Source organism: Chlamydotis macqueenii, chromosome 15 (assembly GCF_036417535.1).
Source record: "Chlamydotis macqueenii isolate bChlMac1 chromosome 15, bChlMac1.mat, whole genome shotgun sequence".
NCBI lineage: Eukaryota > Metazoa > Chordata > Aves > Otidiformes > Otididae > Chlamydotis > Chlamydotis macqueenii.
The window spans coordinates 12,294,327-12,311,188 of NC_141570.1; the positions used below are offsets into that span (position 1 = coordinate 12,294,327).

A 16,862-nucleotide genomic window follows, 5' to 3' on the forward strand; every position below is an offset into this window, starting at 1 on the left:
TAGGAAAGAAACCAGCTGTCGTTCCAAAGTCATGTACAAGGTGCTCTTTAATCTTAGTAAATCGCACAAAAATACTAAAAGTTTGACAATGACATAGCTTTTGTACGTTTAATATAAAATCCTGGAAATAAAAAAAAAATACTGTGTAGTCTTGTTCCATACAGTCAAAGTAACAGCAGTGCTCCTTGGCAAGTAAAAGAATAATCCACTAACCTACTGCTTTGCAGCTTTAACCTATTCCAGAAGACTTGAAGTCTTATCTGCATATTTCTCCTCATCAGATTTGTTACCGAGGTTCAGTTTCTCCTTGACAGGCATTCTTTAAAATATATAAAACAAACAAAAAAATATCCTCACAGATGCAATTGACTGCATCAGAGCTTAGTAATAAATTTTTTTTGCAGCCAACATCAGGTTTTTTTTAAGGCTTTCCCAGCAAATGTTTTCCACCATCTCTCGGCTCCTCTCAGCACACCCTGGAATCTGCCTACACGCCCAGTTCTCGCTTCTCCTACAGGATGACTGACTGGACTATAAAAAGCAAGGAAAGCTCTGCACCCCAGGGACACCCGATACCATGTTTCCCTTTAAAGGACTTCTGTTCCTTCAGCTTTTTTAGAGTGAGTGGGGAAGATTTGCTGCAGGAACACAGGAGATTGGTTCAGCGGCTGAAGCAGTGTCGAAACACTGGAGACACACATTCAACTGTTCAGAAAGCAAAAATTTAATACAAATCAAATGCACCAGAGTCTTTGGGCTCTCACAGTTCATTTCACTGCCACCCAAGGTTTGGCATGCAGCTGATTTATCCTCTGATGGTGGTTGTAATTGGGCTACTTAAAGTAAACTTATTTTGTTAAGAACTGATTGTACATCAACAAAAAAAAAAAAATTTACCTGTCTGGAAACAAGTGTCCTCACATCCCTAGGCTAGATGAAATCAGCATTTGCTGTTCTCTTCTAATATCTGTCAATTAAGAGATGAATGAGCAAGAACGATTCTCACTCCTCTTCCCCCAAGATTGTGAACTCTGCTCTCCAGACGGCAGCGATGACACATGCTGTCCAGTGCCTTCCGGGTACCAGACGCTGCATTCACAGACTCACACGGAGTGCAAGCATTCAACTATCCATTGTGCTTACACTGCTGGATCTTCACAGAAACTGCACTGCCGCTTCATCTGCTATAAAAGGTCTGTTCTATTTAAAAGCAATAGGAGAATGAGAAAATATCCCAGTATAAAAGACAGATTCTTCGGTTAATGTCAATTCTACAGGAAGAAAAACCAGATCCTTCCAGATTCTGTGCTAATCTCTTGCAAAGGTGCCTTTCTGCAGTGCGGCCAGAGGAGTACTACACAGACCGAGCCGTGGGGCTGTATATGTAGCAGGCAGAACTGGTTTTAACTTCTAGATAAGGCACTCTGAAAGAGGATCCTTTCCTTAGGAAATACACAGAGATTCTTGCATAACATTTTCTACTGCACAGCATCTTTTCACCATTCTTAAGTCTACAGGAGATTTGGCACAGTTTTTAGCCACAGTTTTAGTCTAAAAGACTTTCCTAGAAGAAATTAAAGTGAAACTCTTGGGAAGGTGTGAATTTGAATGAGTCTGTGGTAAGTGTCCCGGGTGACTCTGAACTTTGGCTTTTCCTGCAAGCTGCCGAGCACTTCCGGATGAACTGGTAGTTCTTGCTGCGGATGTTTCCCTTCACTTCCACGACTCTGGCAGATTTTGCAGCTTAAAGAGGGGAGAAAAGAGCAATAAGAGATATTTAGTCATGTCATAGTGAGGTTCCACACCCCAAAGCAATATGGCTGGCAGGAGCGAAGCCCTTTCTTCTTCTCTTCCCCCATCATGCAAGGTTCTCCTACCTTTTTCCATGAGCTTCAGCTCCCTGCACCACTCCTCCTCCATCTTCTTCCTGTAGTCTCCAAACATGGTTCTCATGAGCTGACGCTTCTTCACCAGTGGAGCCTTGTCACTGCGCAGTGTCCTGATCGCACGGAGAGCCTCCTCGGCTGGAGCAGTGCAAAGGAGAAACAACGCAGTTTGACTCCCCACCGGCTCTGCCCCCACACGTCTGCCACCCTTCCCACAGGGGAGATCTCTCGTTTACTTGAGTGTTTACCCTGCTTTGGAGTGGGTTTCTGCGTCTTCAGGCCAAGTTCCAGCTGCTCCACACACCATTCCACCTCTTTCCACAGCTGGTCATCTGACTGCTACGCAACAAGAAGCAGAGTGAGCATGAGGAAATAAGTCATCCAAAAATTAGAGCAGCAGTTGCTAGCCAGGAAAAAAGGTATCTGCATAAAGTCAGGACTATTCCAAACCACACATTCTGGTCAAAACTTTATAAACTTAACGACATTTTCCCTATAGTGCTTTTTGTTGGATAAACTTAAAGCACTGGACAAATGTTGAGTTGCAACTCACAGCCCCTGTTTGATGGATTTAATATTTGGCTGCCACTCAGATGATGCTGTTTTCTGGAAAGGTGTCCACAGCCTTTCCTCTGAAACAAGCTGCCAAATCAACTTAGAGATGGGAGGAATAAGCATTACTAAAAAAAAACACCCTACCTGCAAATCTGCCCAAAATCAAGCAGCAAACCACGGATGAAATCAGAATTTGAGTCTTAGTGTCTCAGCTCCTCCATGCTTGCTCAATCAGAAATGCATGAGGAGAAGGAAAGTGAAGGCCATGAAAATGGAAGAAGCCAAGTCCCATCCAGCAAATCCAGCTGGCTAACTGAGCTGTGGCTGGGCAAAGGAAACAGCACTGCACCCTAGGGCTGAAGCAATTATTTACTGCTATGAAAACACAAAAGCCCTCCTGTTGTCTCCTCCTTTTCCCTACAACAGTCTCCTTCCAATGGACTGGAAGGGCTTTACATCACCTTCAAATCCCTCTACCTTTCTGGTGCTCAGCAGTGTTTCCTGGCAGGCTTGTTGGTGAAGCAGCACTTTGGATGGAATGCTTTAAGGGGCAGGTAAACACCTAGTGCTACTTCCCTGCAGAGTATTAACAAAAGCAAGTTTTTTGTAATTCAGTACTGCTCAGCTGGCAGTGTTTGTTAACAACAACTACAGCAGTGCTGAAAAGGAAAATAAAATTAATTCCTGGACCTTAGCAGAACATTAGAAAACGGCAGGGTGGGCCTTAGTGGTGTGTTTACAAATAACCTGTGACTTCAGTCAATTTCTGGGCCATGCCTTATTCTCGGGAGCACCCTCGGGCTTTGCAGCAGGCCCCGCCACAGCCGTGGCTACACCAGCCAGCGGCTCTGCACCTCAGCTTTGCTGTTTGCCTTACGTGAGCAATTCATCCCACCCAGTCATGTGCAAGTCAGGTTTGGCATGCACAGATACCAGCTTGGCACTGACTGAGGACAGCTACCTGCATTTTTTATTCTTATTTTCTTAAGAAAACGTGGGACCCAGCTTCCCAGGATTACCCATTGTCAGTCTAAACATGAAATGTTTCAGCACAAGTCTGAAGCAGACAGTGAAGGAACATTAACTCCCTTTCCACTAGTGAGGTTCCTCTGCTGTCTAGCAGAGACAGAAAACAGCTGCTGTAAGAAATAAGCAGCAATCCTTGTCTTTCAGCTTTCACCTCAAGCCAGTATACTAGCTGTTAAACTATGCAAAGAGATCAAGTTTCTCTTTTGCTCAAGGGTTTATAAATTATGGGATCCCATCAATATTTAAATACCTGAGAGGTCTCGTCCTTGTGGGAAGTATCTCTGTTCTGACACCCATTAGCTTCTGCCTCTGCCTTCCTGTTGATACCGGTTTCTTCTATCTCCTTTTTACTAACAGATGGTTTTTGTTTCTTCTTCTTCTTCTTCTTCTTCTGGGCAGCTCCATCTGCCTTTGATGTCTCTGTCACTGCCTCGTCTTCAGGAGCAGTCTCTGGTTGGGGAATCTCTAACGTTACATGGCTTCTATCCTCTTTGGGTGCACCACCTGCAGTCTGAGTCAGCTCAGGCTTCTGCAAGGCTGAAATCCACTGCGTACCTGCTGATTCATTAGGGAGTGAATTACCCAGCGCTTCAAGACCTGCCATACTCTCTGTATGTTGGCTTGCTGGAACTAACGGTACCGGAGGACAGTCTTCATCTGGGATGGCAAAGTTGAAAGTAAACTCAGGTTCTTGTCCCGGAGCAGCAAAAGTCAAGGGTCCGTTCCAGTTCTCCTCATCAGCAGCTCTTACATTGGTTTGTATCTGCTCAGCACCACTGACACCAGGGACTGCTTCCAAAGATGTGCCAGTTCCTTCCAAGTCAGTCTCAGAAAGTGTAAAATCAAATCGGAAGCTGTTGTCAGATGACATGAACCACTTCGCCTTTGCCTCAGAGATTGAGTCAGATCGTTTCCCATCCAAAGCCTGCCCACTGCTTTGCTGTACTTCCACATCACTGGGTTTCACATCTAGAAAAGGTAAAGGATGTATGTTTCTGTCAATACGCCAGGTTCCTACTATGGGAATGCCACTGCAACTCCTCTGTAAGGCACCGCCACAGAGAGGTGATCCCAGCAAAAGCTGCAACGTAAGAAACCTACAGAAAAGAAGCAAATAGCACCATCCTCTGAAGGGACAGTTCAAGCTCACCTGCTTTCTCCATGCTCTTCTGATCCTCAGCCATCCTGAGACGATAATTCCCAAACACACGGTTCATCACTTGTTGCTTCTCCACAAAAGGAGTCTCACGGGAGCGCAGGACCTTCAGAATGTGCTGTGCCTCCTCTGCTGCACTCAAGAAAAAGACCAAGAGAGACAAGAAACGGGTTACGGTGGGCCCTACAAACCACACTGTAGGATGCCGGTGAGCGGGTCTCCTCTGAACGTGTCCTGTGTTCACACTACCTCTGACTAATCCACGACTGGCATTCGATTGAAAGGAAACCCGAAGCACTTCTAGAAGCTGAAGTATGGGAAATGTTCTTAAAGGGAAAAAAAGAAGTAGATCTTAACTTCTTATTATATATGGTAAGGATCTCACGCTGCTGTAAGTGCACTGCTAACGGCACAGAACCTCACAGGGCTTAACAGCCCTTCCTCCCAAGCAACTGACGAATCCAAGAGCCTAGTTCGGCATCTCTTCTCTGAAAACCTGGAAGAAATCTGACTGAGTAGCAAGCACGCTCTGAAAAGCAGGACTCTTGCTTGACTTTCATCCAAACCAGCCTGATCACAAGAGTAATCTCAACTCTTTGTGTCAGAGCAAATTCTCTAAAAAGCACAGTTGTTCCTCTGTGACAGTGGTCCCCACAGACCTCAGTCTGGGAACTCCAGATACGCATAGTCTTCTAGTGTTTGTCTCACACATTTCCAGCTGCAAAAAAGCTTGATGTACTAGACCAGTATTTTGGAACTGGCACACGTCCTTCTCTCTTGGCTGCAGTGCACCTCTCAGACTCTCCAAATGAGGTGTATCTTGCAGCTCCAATGCTGAGAGCCCCATGCTAGGAACAGAGGAACAGCACACAAGTGTGAGGCAGAAACGCCGCAGTGGGGCTGTAGCCATCCACAGAAGTGGGACATATCTTCATAACACCTGCATGTTGGAGTCCTGTGCACACATTTCCCCCTGCTTCAAGGAGTTTAGCTGGCTGCATTCAAGGCCTGCTCACCTGTAGTAAGAGCTGTTACAAATAGGCACAAAAAACTGCAGGGGAACCTCTTCTCTCCTTCACCTGGGTGTTGTTGTAAGCTGAGGATCTCACCCATAGCACTGCCGCAGCCAGGTACCTCATCGATCCAGACCTTGAATTCCTGGCCAGAGCTTGGATCTCCTCATCATCGCGGACTTGTCTGGTGATCGGGACTCCATGCAGAGCCTGGTTAGCATTAGCAGTACTGCTTTGCTCTCCTGGGTCAGGAACTGGCCCTTTTCTGGCCAAGTCACTGCCTCTGCTTGCCCTGTCACCGCGCTCAGCTGCTGCCTCCCTTCCCCTGCTGCTGCTGGACACCAGGCACTGATACGGGTGTAACAAAGCGGTCCAATGCTCAAGCGTGGTGTCTGGGCACGTATTAATGCGTGCACCAGCAAACATTCATCTGGGCAAATGACAAAGGGCAGCCACGTCCCTCCTCCAAATGTTACGTACTGGCCATCAGAACGAGCAGGACACATGTCTTCATATACGTACAAGTCAGACTGACTCGATCAAACTGTGATCCTCTGAAAAGTATTTCACAGGATTTCACCTTTCATGTAATTTCTTCTCGGAACAAGAACAATGAGGAACAAGCTTCACAAAAATAAACCTACTGGCATTTGAGGGCCAGATGCACTGACACAGTATTTCCTTAAGACTGGAAAACAAAAGCAGAGCTGTAGTAGAACCAAACAACAAGTCGTTAGATGGGAAAATGAGAACGTGAGAAAGAATACAGAAAACAGGGAGAACGAATGTCACAGGAATGAAAGATAAAAGCTGCTTCCAGACAGACAGTTGTTAAAGTTCAATGCTTTATGTTGTTTTCTATTTAGAATAAATCCCATATACCACAAGAATAGGAAACAGATGGGAGAGAAGAAACAGAAAAACATCCAGGGCTGCTAAATCAGAACTAAGGTCCAAATACGGCTGCAGACTGTGACAGAGGCAACGTACCTTGTTTTGGGGTTGGGCTGAGGCGAAGCAGATCTGCCTCCAGCTGTGAAATGCACCACTCCAGCTCATCGTGGAACGTGCCCTGGGGAGCCTTGGACATGGGACGGGGGAAAGCACAACGTTTAATAGAAGCACAAATCTCTCACCTGCAAAATTAATTCCAAAACTGAGTTTTCCGAAGTTTTCTCCCCTCTTAGGGGAGATCAGAGTAGCGGGTCATCACCCCCTTGTCTGGCTTTACACTTGAGGTGCGCTGTGTAACAGCCCAATTTATACCACAAATAACACAGCGCAGGGTGGGACACATGCCCTGCAATATTCCCTCTTTAGAGGGCACCAAGTGAACCCTCTTCATTTAAAAAATTAGAGACAAAAAACCTTAGTAGTAGTAAGCCACCCACCCCTGGCAAGTCAGGACTTCCCATGCACTTTTTTGTTGGTTTTTATTTTTTTTTTCCTTTTTTTCTCCTCCACCCTTTTTAAAGGCCTCAAATGAAAGATTTCTCATTTTTCCTGCGGCTTGTTCTATGGCACAGTGTACCTCCACAGCAGGAAATGTCACTCCAGCGCAGCTCTGGCAACACGCAGCATTTATCTCTATGCTAGACACAAGTCCTTTAGACTCCCTTCGCTGTATTTTTCCCCTGCCTCCTGCTACGCAGGTGGAAAGCTTAGAAGTCCGCCTGTGAACAAGGCAGTTGTTACAATGCATGGAGAAATGGAAAAAAAAAAAATATTCTTGCCTTAGCAGAATAACGAGCTGAGCAGGAATTGGGAACGGTAGGCACAAGTACTAGGGAAGTCCTTTAAAGAAAACCTGGGAGCTGGGGGCGCTGCTGCGGGCTGGAGAAGAGCCCGGGGCTGGAGAAGGGTGCCCCGGCACAGGGCCGGGGGAGAAGAGGGTGCCCCGGCACAGAGGCGAGAGGCAGACAGGCGCCGAGCAAGGCCCTTACCCGCTCCATGCCGGGCCGACTCCGCGCCGCCGCGGGGAGGAAACCGGGCCCGTCTGCCACCGCCCACTTCCGGGCACGGACCGGCGTGCGGCGGGGCCCGGGCCCGGGGCCAGCAACTGGGGCTTGGGGCCTGCGCGCCGCCCCTCGGCTGCCGGGGCCGGGCCTGAAGCGACCGCCGGGGCCCGGGGGGTCGGGACGGGAAGGGCCCGGCCGCCGTGAGCCGCTCGAAGGCCTCCGCCCGCCGCGGTCCGCCCGCCGCCCCTCCGGCCGCTCCCCGGGCCCCGCGCCTCCGTTCCGCCCGCCGCGCTGACGGGAAAGCGCGGCCCGTGCGGGGCCTTCTCGCCCCTCGGGGCCCCGGCACGGACCCGCCGGGGAGGGACGGGGAAGGGCCCCGGCGCGGGGGGACGGACTCGTCACAGACCGCCGTGGGCCGCCCCCTCCGCTCGGCCCGGGGAGGTGAAAGGTGTGAGGGCGGCGGAGGAGGCCGCGGCCTGCGAGGGCGGGGCCGGGCGGAGGCGCACAGCCGCCCCGCGAGGCCGGGCGAGCCGCGGCTGGGGACGGATCAGAGGAGCCGAGCTCCCACGCCGGCCGGGCATCTGCCCCCCCCACAGGCTCGCTTCCCTCTCCCCCGACCCCGCGGGGAGCTGCCGGGACGCGCTTCCAGCGCCGGCCGCCCGCTGCGGCCTCCCTCCGCGCCCCAGGTCCGGCCGCAGCGCCAGCAGGGCGCTCCAGCCCGGGCCTGTGTAACCCCGCGGGGAGGGTACGGCGTAGTTCCAGCGGAAAAAAAGGGGTAATACACATACACAAGTTACTGCCTAGTTCCACTTCTATTTTAGATTTCCTTTTGATTATTTGATTTTGTAAATAATAAAAAAAAAAGAGTTAGACACCTTGTTTCATAATGCATTTTTTCCCATGGATTTTTTTTCAACAGCAGACAGAAGCCCCCCCCGCTGCGATGTGCAGTGCTGTAGCACATCGCATTTCACAGCACAGTATTTGATGTCTCTTTCAGAGGCTTCAAATTGCAGAGGTTACAGTTTCTGCTGACATTGGCAGCTGATGTTAGAAATTCTCCAGGGCTGCTAGTTATTGCAGCAGGGCTGTAAAGTGCTAGGAAAGCACTTCCAACTGTTGCTGTTAAAGGCTGTAAAAAGGTACTGGAAAATTCATCACACTTCTGCCAATCCCGACCAGCCTTTTGTCTTGCCTTCCTCCCTTGCTAAGACTCAGCCCCTGTCTAAGCCTCCCCCTCACTACAAAAAAACCTCTAATTGGTTTGAAGTTCATCAGAGGCCATCTTAAGACTAATCGCAAGGCTCTTCTGACTGCAGTAGGTTCAAAATCGGCATTAGTCTTCACATAAAAGTGTTCAAGTGTCAGGAAAAGAGCTGACAGTCAAGTATTGGAGAAGATAATAACGAGCACGGGAATAACGAGCTGTCAGCAACTGTCTTGAAAGGCAGTTCTCTTCTCCCTCAGTCCCTGAGCTGGACCGAGGGCTCGTGAGCCCATCACCACCAGTCGGATGCATCCCCTAAAGCGAAAGGTTCCCGTCTGTGGCCTGAGGAATGCACAAACCCATCAGACGATGCAGCGGCTCCACCAGGCACAGCTGGGCACAGAGCCTGCGGAAGCTCTCTAGCCAGAACAAAGGGTCAAGAGGAACGTTGTTTTCTGTGGCAGGATGCTGTCCGTGTCTCCAGCCGAAACCACGTGCTGTGGACGCAATGCCCATGCAGGGAAAAGGCACAAAGGACCATCAATGCCTCGTTTTTCCTGGGTTTGATCTCTGCCCTGAGGATTCAGCCCACATGGATTCACAGCTCCACAATGGCACCGGGTCAGTGAGCTGTGACAGCCTTGCTCCGAGGACACACACAGAGGGACTGCCGGGGGATCAGGACGTGATCCTCAACTTCTGCTGACACAACAGGAACCTTCTAATGCCGAAGAGCTGCGAGCTGAGCTGTGGAAATTGATGTCTAACCAGCCACGGCTGCCCGGGAGCGAGGCAAACGGCGGGCAGAGGAATGGAAATGGCTTGAGCCTGCCTCGGGCACGCGGCAGGGTAGTGTGTGCTGTACAGAACAGTGCAAAGGCTGGGACAGCTTCACGCCGCTGTAAGACGGCAACAGGAGCACCTCTGTCTGGGGACTTCGTGCAGGACAGCTGTGCAGTCCTTCAGGTCACTCTGGGGACTGAAAATTCCCCCTGACACAGACCTGCCTGCTTTCCCCACCCCACCAACTGAGCACCAACAAATTAGTTGCAGGCATGGCTGTAACTGGAAGCAGCAGTTGCGCTGGAAAACGCAGCTCTTTGGTATGAGGCTCCTTTAAGGGAGTTGCAGGAAGGAATTAAAAAAAAACCAAAAAGATAGAAGTGGGGTGGTTACCAAAGCTGCTAACCACAGCGCCAGGGAGCCTCGGAGGGCACCAGGACAGCCCAGTGTCACATGCCTGACGCATCCTGCCTCCAGACTTCCTCACCCGCGATGTACGTGGCTTGCACATACAAACCGTCATTCAGCATCAGGAAATCTGCGTTGGACAAGAGAAAGGAAGCAGCTGTCAGAAAAATGGAGCAGCTGAAGCTGGCTGGGAAAAGCTGAGCGCAGCGGGGAAGAGCTGCTCCCCACCCCAGAAACGGCAGCAGGACAGCAGTGGCTCTGCTCCGTGCTTGGGGATGTGGGGGTCTCTCCAAAGGGCTCACGGAACGCCAAGGGAATGGAGCAAAAGCCCAGAGCAAATCCCAGACAGAGCCAGTCTCCCTGCAGCTCCCACTGCAGCAGGGGATGAAGATGTGTTTGCAGCAGCCCCTCCTTTGCTCCAGCACCTAGGAGCCCTCACACTATTGTCCGCATACCAGTACCTGCTGTCCCCATACCAGTACCTGCATCGGAGTTGTAATCTAGCGTCCCCTTTTTGTGTTCAATCCCCAGGAGCTGGGCGGGATGCAGAGACGCTGCCTCCAACGCGGTCTCTACCGAGCACCCTTGGACAGAGAAGGGGGGAAATGTTAAGGCAGCAAGCAGCCCCACTGCCAGAGCAGCTCAAACCCCCCCCACTAAGGTGACCGTCAGCCTGGCAGGGACCGAGCTGGAACACCCTCGCCACAGCCAGATAGAACTGCAGGGGGAAACACCCCTACGGGAGACAGCAGGAAGAGAACTGTACACCTAGGGTACGGGGAGGGGAAAATCATTCACCTTTGTGAGAAAGGAGCAGGAGAGTTCACGTTTCATTAGTGCTACGGGTTAAAATGAAACCTCCCCTCAAAAGGGTGCTCATCTGAGGGCAGTGCCACTGACCGAGCCCTTCTCATCACGTCTCAGGTGAGAGGGAACGTTCTCTGATGGAGTGGACACCGCTGACAAGAGCGAGACCTCCTCCTGAGTCAACACAGGGAGCAACAGCTCATGGACAAGGCTCACTCACCTGTGGCTTCTTGGAAGTGCCGCACGCAAGTGTCCATGGTTGCCACACTACCGCTCAGGGTCTTTGTGCCTGGGAGAGGAACAGCATGGCACTGAGCAGGTCCCACAACTCAGAGTGAGGAGAAGTGGGGTGGTGGGAAAGTGTAACGTGACCAAAAGGGGTAGAAATCCTGGGCTGCATGAGGAGTGGGCTGAAGGGCCCACAGCCATTGCCGCTGACGGACAGAACGAGGCAAGAAAGAGCCTGAGCTGGCCATGCAGGGAGAGATATCAGGATGTCACCCCACAGCTCCACCGTAAGACCAGCTGACCAGGTGAAACTCTAGCTCACAAGGCAGGCACTTGCTGCCAGAGACAGAGGAAGGGAACTGAGAAAGGAATGATCCCTCTCCAAAATATCTTCCCAGTCCCCAACTGTTTGCAGTTTAGGGAAATTTGTTAGCAAGAAGTGCTGATGTAAAGACAAGAAACAATAAATAACTGGGATTTCTCTGTCCTTTCTGACCCTGCTGGAACCTCTAGCATCCATGACACTGGGCAACAAGGTGTTCAAAGCTGTGGCAGACAGGCAAAAATTGGCAGATTCCTCCTCACTCCAGCAACACAGGGCAATCCCACTCTTTACGAGGCGCCTCATTCTCCCCAGGGCCACGGCACTGCAGAGCCATTAACCAATAAGGCACCAAAAGCCAAGGGTGCCACAGGCACAACCGACAGGCACTGCACGGCGTGCTGAGCTCTCCAAGAACAGACACGAGTGGCAGAGCTGCCCCAGCTCTTTCGCAGGACGGCACTTACCTGCAATGTAGGTGTTCAGCCCATCGATCTCCACCATCTGCTGACCCAGTGTGTGCCGCCCTGGTGCCAGCCCCATGCCAGCGATCGCATCTGTCACCAGCACCAGGCCTGAGGAAGGCAAGGAAAGAGGCTGCGTTAGCATTGCGGCTGACCTCGCCGCAGCTCTGAGCACTGCGCCACACTGGCCCTCCCAGAGAGGGGCCAAGGTGTCTCCCGGCCACATCCGACTACAGCAAGAGGGCTGGTGGATCGGCACACGTGGCTGTGACGCAGCGAGAGCAGCACGCCACAGCACTTTGTGCAAGTGTTTTGTGGGAGATGGCACAGCACTTGGGATGGCTGGTGAGCCTGCGTGGGCCTGGCGTGGCTCACCTTTGGGGTGGGCTCGGTGGGCGATTCGCAGGGCAGCAGGGTTGGTGTGGATGCCATCAGAGATCATGCCGTAGAAGACCCTCCGCCCAGCAGGAATCTTGTCACTTGTCAGCAGCCCCACGATCCCAGGGTCACGATGGTGGAACTGCCAGAGGGGAGAGAGGACAAGCTGTGGAGCATCCCCAGGACTCGTGGGCTGAGACCCTTCCTGTCAGGGGACGCAGCTACCATCTCTATCAAACAGCGCCTGGCAGCTGGGTGCTCTGTCCTTTACCAGACAAATCTGGGCATCTCCTCAAATTTGAAGAGTCTGCTACAGCTTTGACTCTCTTTTGGATCAGGCAGTGGAAACGCAAAGCCAGAGGTTCAGTGCTGAAACCTCATTGCAAGGCCTGGTACAAAACAAATGGGAGAACAGGCATCCGCGGGGAGCTGGAGAGAAAGCACTAAAAGCAATACCAGCGCAGGGCAAGCGCCCTCGGCTACCCACCGGCAACATGGCATTGAAAAGGTGAGTGATGAAGGTAGCGCCGTGCTGCACAGCCGCCTCGGCCTGGGAGAGATTAGCCACCGAATGCCCTGCGAACAAAGACCAACGCATGATTTTTCTGCCCATCTCCCCATTTATTTCCCTACAGGAATGAAGACGCTCCGTCACTGGGACTCTACTCTGATGCCCCACCCGGGCATCTCAGATGTCAGCACGGAGGTGTCTGTGACCGTGGGGGACTCTGGCAGTGGGCGTTTCACCTGAACACGTTCACTCTGCACATCAGAACCGTTGCAAACGCTGCCTTGCTCAAAGCCCCTAACCCTTTAGGCTGGGTTAGAAGTCCTGTGGTTCTTCACTTTATGTGGCTGTGAGATAAGAGAGGCTCTGCTGTACGAATGCCCTTCTCACTTAAGGTTTAATTTCACATTGGATAACTCCCCCCACTGATTTCTTCAGCGATCTGAGGCAAAGAAGAGTTTATGAAACAGAGGACAAGAAAAATGCACCCAGTTTATGTCTGGCCTGCAAGACACTACAGCACTTCTGGTTGATCAAAACTCAGCAGTAACCTTTGGAAAATTATTTCACCTGTCAAATAAGGCCTAAAGCAGTTGAACTTCAGAGTTTGAACCTTTCCACATCATTCAGATCTTTATTCAAATAAGACTGCTATTATTTCCTGTGTCTGAACAGCACCAAATGCTGCCTTGTGTTCAACGGCAGGGGCTCCTCAATCAGGATGAAGTTTGGCCCTTCCCGTACAAAGGGCGACAGATTCGCAGCGTGAAGCAAGGGCCCTGTTTGTGACAGGTTTGCCACCTCTGTCTAGGCCAGTCAAAGGAAAATCCCACCCCGTCCCGTCGCACTGAGACACCATCAGCTATGCTACCGCCCCGAGAGGGGCTGCCTGGCCTGTGTGGCACAGGGAGACGGAGCCTTCCTAACCCTCCTCTGGCCCAGCCCTTACCGAGCGAGACGCAGATGCCCCGCTTGGTGAGGTCCTGGATCACCTCACTGCTCCTCTTCATCTCTGGGGCCAGAGTGACTATCCGGACACAGTCCAGGGACCCGTAGGTGGTAAGCAGGTCTTGGAAGGCACCTGCCTCGAAGGTGCGGAGGCAGTGCTCCGGGTGCGCCCCTTTCTTCTCCTTGCTGATGAATGGTCCTTCCAGGTGGGCCCCTGCCCAAACACAAACACAAAGCCATGACCCACCAAGAGACCTGCAATAAAGCTCCTGCCATTCTCCTGCAGCAAAACACACGGCTCGGGTAACTCTGAGCTCAACACAGCGAAAGATGCAGTGCTGGCAACTGGCCACGCCAAGCCACCCCACCGCCATGACCCTGTGGGGCCCAAAAGGGCTGGAGCGCTGTGTCTACAGTGACAGAGACCATGGCAAAGGCCAGGCGCAGGTTGAGGGAGAAAGCGGGTCTGTGCCCACCTCTGCATTCCACCTGTCGAGAGAGTCCCAGCTCCCATTTGTCCTGTCCCTACAGCAGCTTCTTTCCCCTTAACAACGAACAAGATAATTGCCTACCTAGAGTAACACCAGAGAGGATAGTGAGAGACAAAACCACTCACCCAGGATACCTGCTCCGTGGGCTCCGCCATTTCTTATCCTGATCTGAGGGAGAACCTAGAGAAAGGGCTTTGTCAGACCTGGTGCCCCAGACACAGCACCCCAGCCTGCCAAAACAAACCCAAGCATTGCATCCAGAGAGAGCTTTCTACCTGGACCACTTGGGACCATCAGCCAAACAGAGCCGGCAAAGAAAAACCCAGCTGCAAGCGCCATTGTGCAGAGCTGGCCCAGGAGACATTGCTGTCTCAGCGGTCTAAATGTTAAGGGCGAGAAATCCAGGGGTAGAGTCCAGCTGCTCATGCCCATGGCTTTTCCACCAAGGCAGCTATCCCAGTCTCTGCAGGCCCAGCCTTGGGCCTCTCGCCTCTTGGTACCAACCTCAGCCCATCATCACCCTGTGGATGGGAGGGGAGAAGGTCACTTGCCTGGTGGTACACAGATGGAGGAGAGGTCACCAGGGTGGGACAGAAAGAGGTCACTCCATGGGAGAGGATTTTCTGGCTGACCAGGTCAATCCCTGATTTGAAGTCATCTGTAGCCAGGGAGAAGTCCACCCCAAAGCCTCCTGCAGCACAAACGAAACAGAGATGAAGCTTTTCCAGTGGACGTTTTCCCACCCGAAAATGCCAATGAAACATTTTGGGGGAGTGGAGTGAGCCACTCCATTTGTATGGCGCTGGCCAGAAGCAAAGGGCTCCACCAGCACTTCTGTCCTACATTCTGTGAGTACAAATCCAACCAATGCCGTCCTCCTGGAGCGCTTTTTCCCCATGGCATCCCAGCCTTTTGCAAGCACCAACTTTCTATTTTGATGCATAGCAAAATCTGAGGATTCTCCATTAAAGAGACACTTCACACTTCCAACGTAAGCTACCACAGAACAAGTCCCTCTTGACCCTTGGGAAAGAGCTATTGCAGGTAACGTTTGTTCCCTTGAGAGGCCCTGCTCTGTCCTCCCTGCATCCTGGAAGGGGTATGGTGGGCATCCTGCCAGCGCAGGGGCAGGATAAAATGTTGATAAAAACGAAGTTAACAGGAAAGCTGGGCTGAAAACCCCTCAAAGCCAAAGGGGATCAGTTACACGACAGCAGCAACCATGGGCAAAATCGTTCTTTATCATTAGTTCAGTGACTCATCTCCCTCGAGCAGCTGAAACACACTTGGTCATGAGCAGCACATGCCCAGCTGGGTTTGAAGGTCTGGGATGGACAAACCTGGGACCCCCCACCCCTATGGCGTCACCGTACCGTTGATCTGGACGTCAATGAAGCCCGGGGCGATGATGCTGTCCTTACAGTCCAGCTGGATGTCAGCAGAGCCTTTCTCATCAAAGAAGAGTTTCTCCGGGTTGAGGATCTTCCCCTCTCGCACCCACAGGTCCTCCCTGAAGGGACAGTCACACAAACGCCAAGCTCCTGTGCCGTCTGCGGTGGAGCACACGGGAGCAGGCGGCTGTGGCCCCAGCGGCCAGGCTGGCCTCGGGCAGAGCAGACCCCACCGGCACCCTCCGCCTCGGGCTCTCCGCCATGGACTGGGGCAAAGCTGCTCCTGCGGCGGCGAGACGGCTGGCAGCACTCTCTCTGCCTGGACTCGGGCTTTACAAAACTCACGGGAACGGGGTTTTTCACGGGCTGCCCACCCGTGAAATGCGGTGGCGATGGCCAAGGCGCCCAGGGGCCGGCTGAGGCGGCAAAACGAAAGCCGCGGGGCCGCGGGGGGCGGAGCGGGGCCGCACCTCCCGCACACCTCCTCTCCGGCGGAGGGGACGCGGGGCGGTGGGAGCGCGGGGGGCGAGAGCCGGCTGCCGGCGCACTGGGCGCCTGGGGACGCTCCCTCGGGCGCTCCCGGCTCCAGCTCAGCTCCGCAGCCGGGCCGTGGGCACCGGCACCCCCCGCTGCCCGCCGGTGCCCCCGGTAGCCCTCACCTCTGGAGCTGGTGGCTCCTCAGGATGCGGCAGTTGGTGAACTGGACGATGGGCGCGTCCGAGACGGATTTGTTGGACGGCATCGCGGGAACGGGGGACCTTTCCCCGCGGTGACTGGGCTCAGGGTCACGGGGCGGGGACCGCGGCTGCCGGAGCCGGGCAAGGCCCGAGGCACCGGTGCGAGCGGCCGCCGCGGGAACGGGGAGGGGCGGAGGGGCCGGAGCACCGCCCCGGGGGCAGGCGGCGGGTAGGCCCCTGCCCCTGCCCCTCCCCGGGGCTCCGGGCCGGCGCTGCGAGGGAAGGGCTTCGCCGCGGGACCCGGTCAGGGCCGGGCCCGGTGCAGCCCCATCCCCCGCCTTCCTTCTCCGCGGGGCAGCGGCGGCAACCGGGACACCGGGGGGCGGGGCCGGGGCGGGGCCGGGGGCGGGGCTTGGAGGGGAGCGGGCGCCGCCGCGTCCCAGTCACGTGAGCGCGTCTCCTTCGCCGCCATCATCGGGAGGGCGCCGCCATCTTGAGGAGGTCGAGGGCTCCGCAAAGGGCAGGAGCGGCCGCGGCCTTGCTTTGGGAAGCGGTGGGGAAGGAGAAACCGGCGGCGGAGGAGATCCCTTCCGCAGGTGTGCGCGGCCCTGGCTGCCCCTCGGGCCTGGGGTCGCCTGCCGGGCCGACACCGG

General features: G+C 53.4%; 2 protein-coding genes across 6 annotated transcripts; both read right to left on the minus strand.

The window, feature by feature from the left end:
- Nucleotides 1–29: 29 nt before the first annotated feature.
- C15H8orf33 (chromosome 15 C8orf33 homolog) lies at nucleotides 30–8,138 on the minus strand. Of its 5 annotated transcripts, none has more exons than XM_086760188.1 (8): nucleotides 7,583–8,138; nucleotides 7,031–7,312; nucleotides 6,630–6,720; nucleotides 4,621–4,758; nucleotides 3,721–4,439; nucleotides 2,135–2,222; nucleotides 1,878–2,024; nucleotides 30–1,743 (listed from the first exon to the last, which is right to left on the minus strand). In XM_086760188.1, the coding sequence occupies exons 2-8, from the start codon at nucleotides 7,052–7,054 to the stop codon at nucleotides 1,565–1,567; spliced, it is 1,386 nt and encodes a 461-aa protein (XP_086616314.1). In that variant the 5' UTR covers nucleotides 7,055–7,312; nucleotides 7,583–8,138; the 3' UTR covers nucleotides 30–1,564. The 5 variants fall into 5 exon arrangements, with proteins under 5 accessions (XP_086616314.1, XP_086616313.1, XP_086616315.1 ...); XM_086760187.1 differs by having other exon boundaries at nucleotides 2,135–2,225; XM_086760189.1 differs by lacking the exon at nucleotides 7,031–7,312 and having other exon boundaries at nucleotides 2,135–2,225.
- A 252-nt stretch (nucleotides 8,139–8,390) lies between these two features.
- Nucleotides 8,391–16,542, minus strand: AMDHD2 (amidohydrolase domain containing 2). The gene is made up of 11 exons (XM_086760192.1): nucleotides 16,192–16,542; nucleotides 15,515–15,651; nucleotides 14,693–14,832; nucleotides 14,267–14,321; nucleotides 13,652–13,864; nucleotides 12,682–12,770; nucleotides 12,192–12,336; nucleotides 11,820–11,927; nucleotides 11,023–11,091; nucleotides 10,478–10,579; nucleotides 8,391–10,125 (listed from the first exon to the last, which is right to left on the minus strand). The coding sequence occupies exons 1-11, from the start codon at nucleotides 16,272–16,274 to the stop codon at nucleotides 10,037–10,039; spliced, it is 1,230 nt and encodes a 409-aa protein (XP_086616318.1). The 5' UTR covers nucleotides 16,275–16,542; the 3' UTR covers nucleotides 8,391–10,036.
- Nucleotides 16,543–16,862: the final 320 nt, after the last annotated feature.

Bases quoted from the DNA above. Each gene is read 5' to 3' on its own strand.
- C15H8orf33 (XM_086760187.1), bottom strand. From the start codon at position 7,054: ATGGGAAGTCCTGACTTGCCAGGG. The intron at 4,759-6,629 runs GTACGTTGCCTC...TCTTGAGTGCAG, and splicing joins CAGCCCAACCCCAAAACAAG to CAGAGGAGGCACAGCACATT. The intron at 2,226-3,720 runs GTATTTAAATAT...CTTGTTGCGTAG, and splicing joins ACAAGGACGAGACCTCTCAG to CAGTCAGATGACCAGCTGTG.
- AMDHD2 (XM_086760192.1), bottom strand. From the start codon at position 16,274: ATGCCGTCCAACAAATCCGTCTCGGACGCGCCCATCGTCCAGTTCACC. The intron at 12,771-13,651 runs GTAAGGGCTGGG...CTTTGTTCGCAG, and splicing joins GGGCATCTGCGTCTCGCTCG to GGCATTCGGTGGCTAATCTC. The intron at 11,092-11,819 runs GTAAGTGCCGTC...TTCCTCTCCCAG, and splicing joins GCTGAACACCTACATTGCAG to GCACAAAGACCCTGAGCGGT.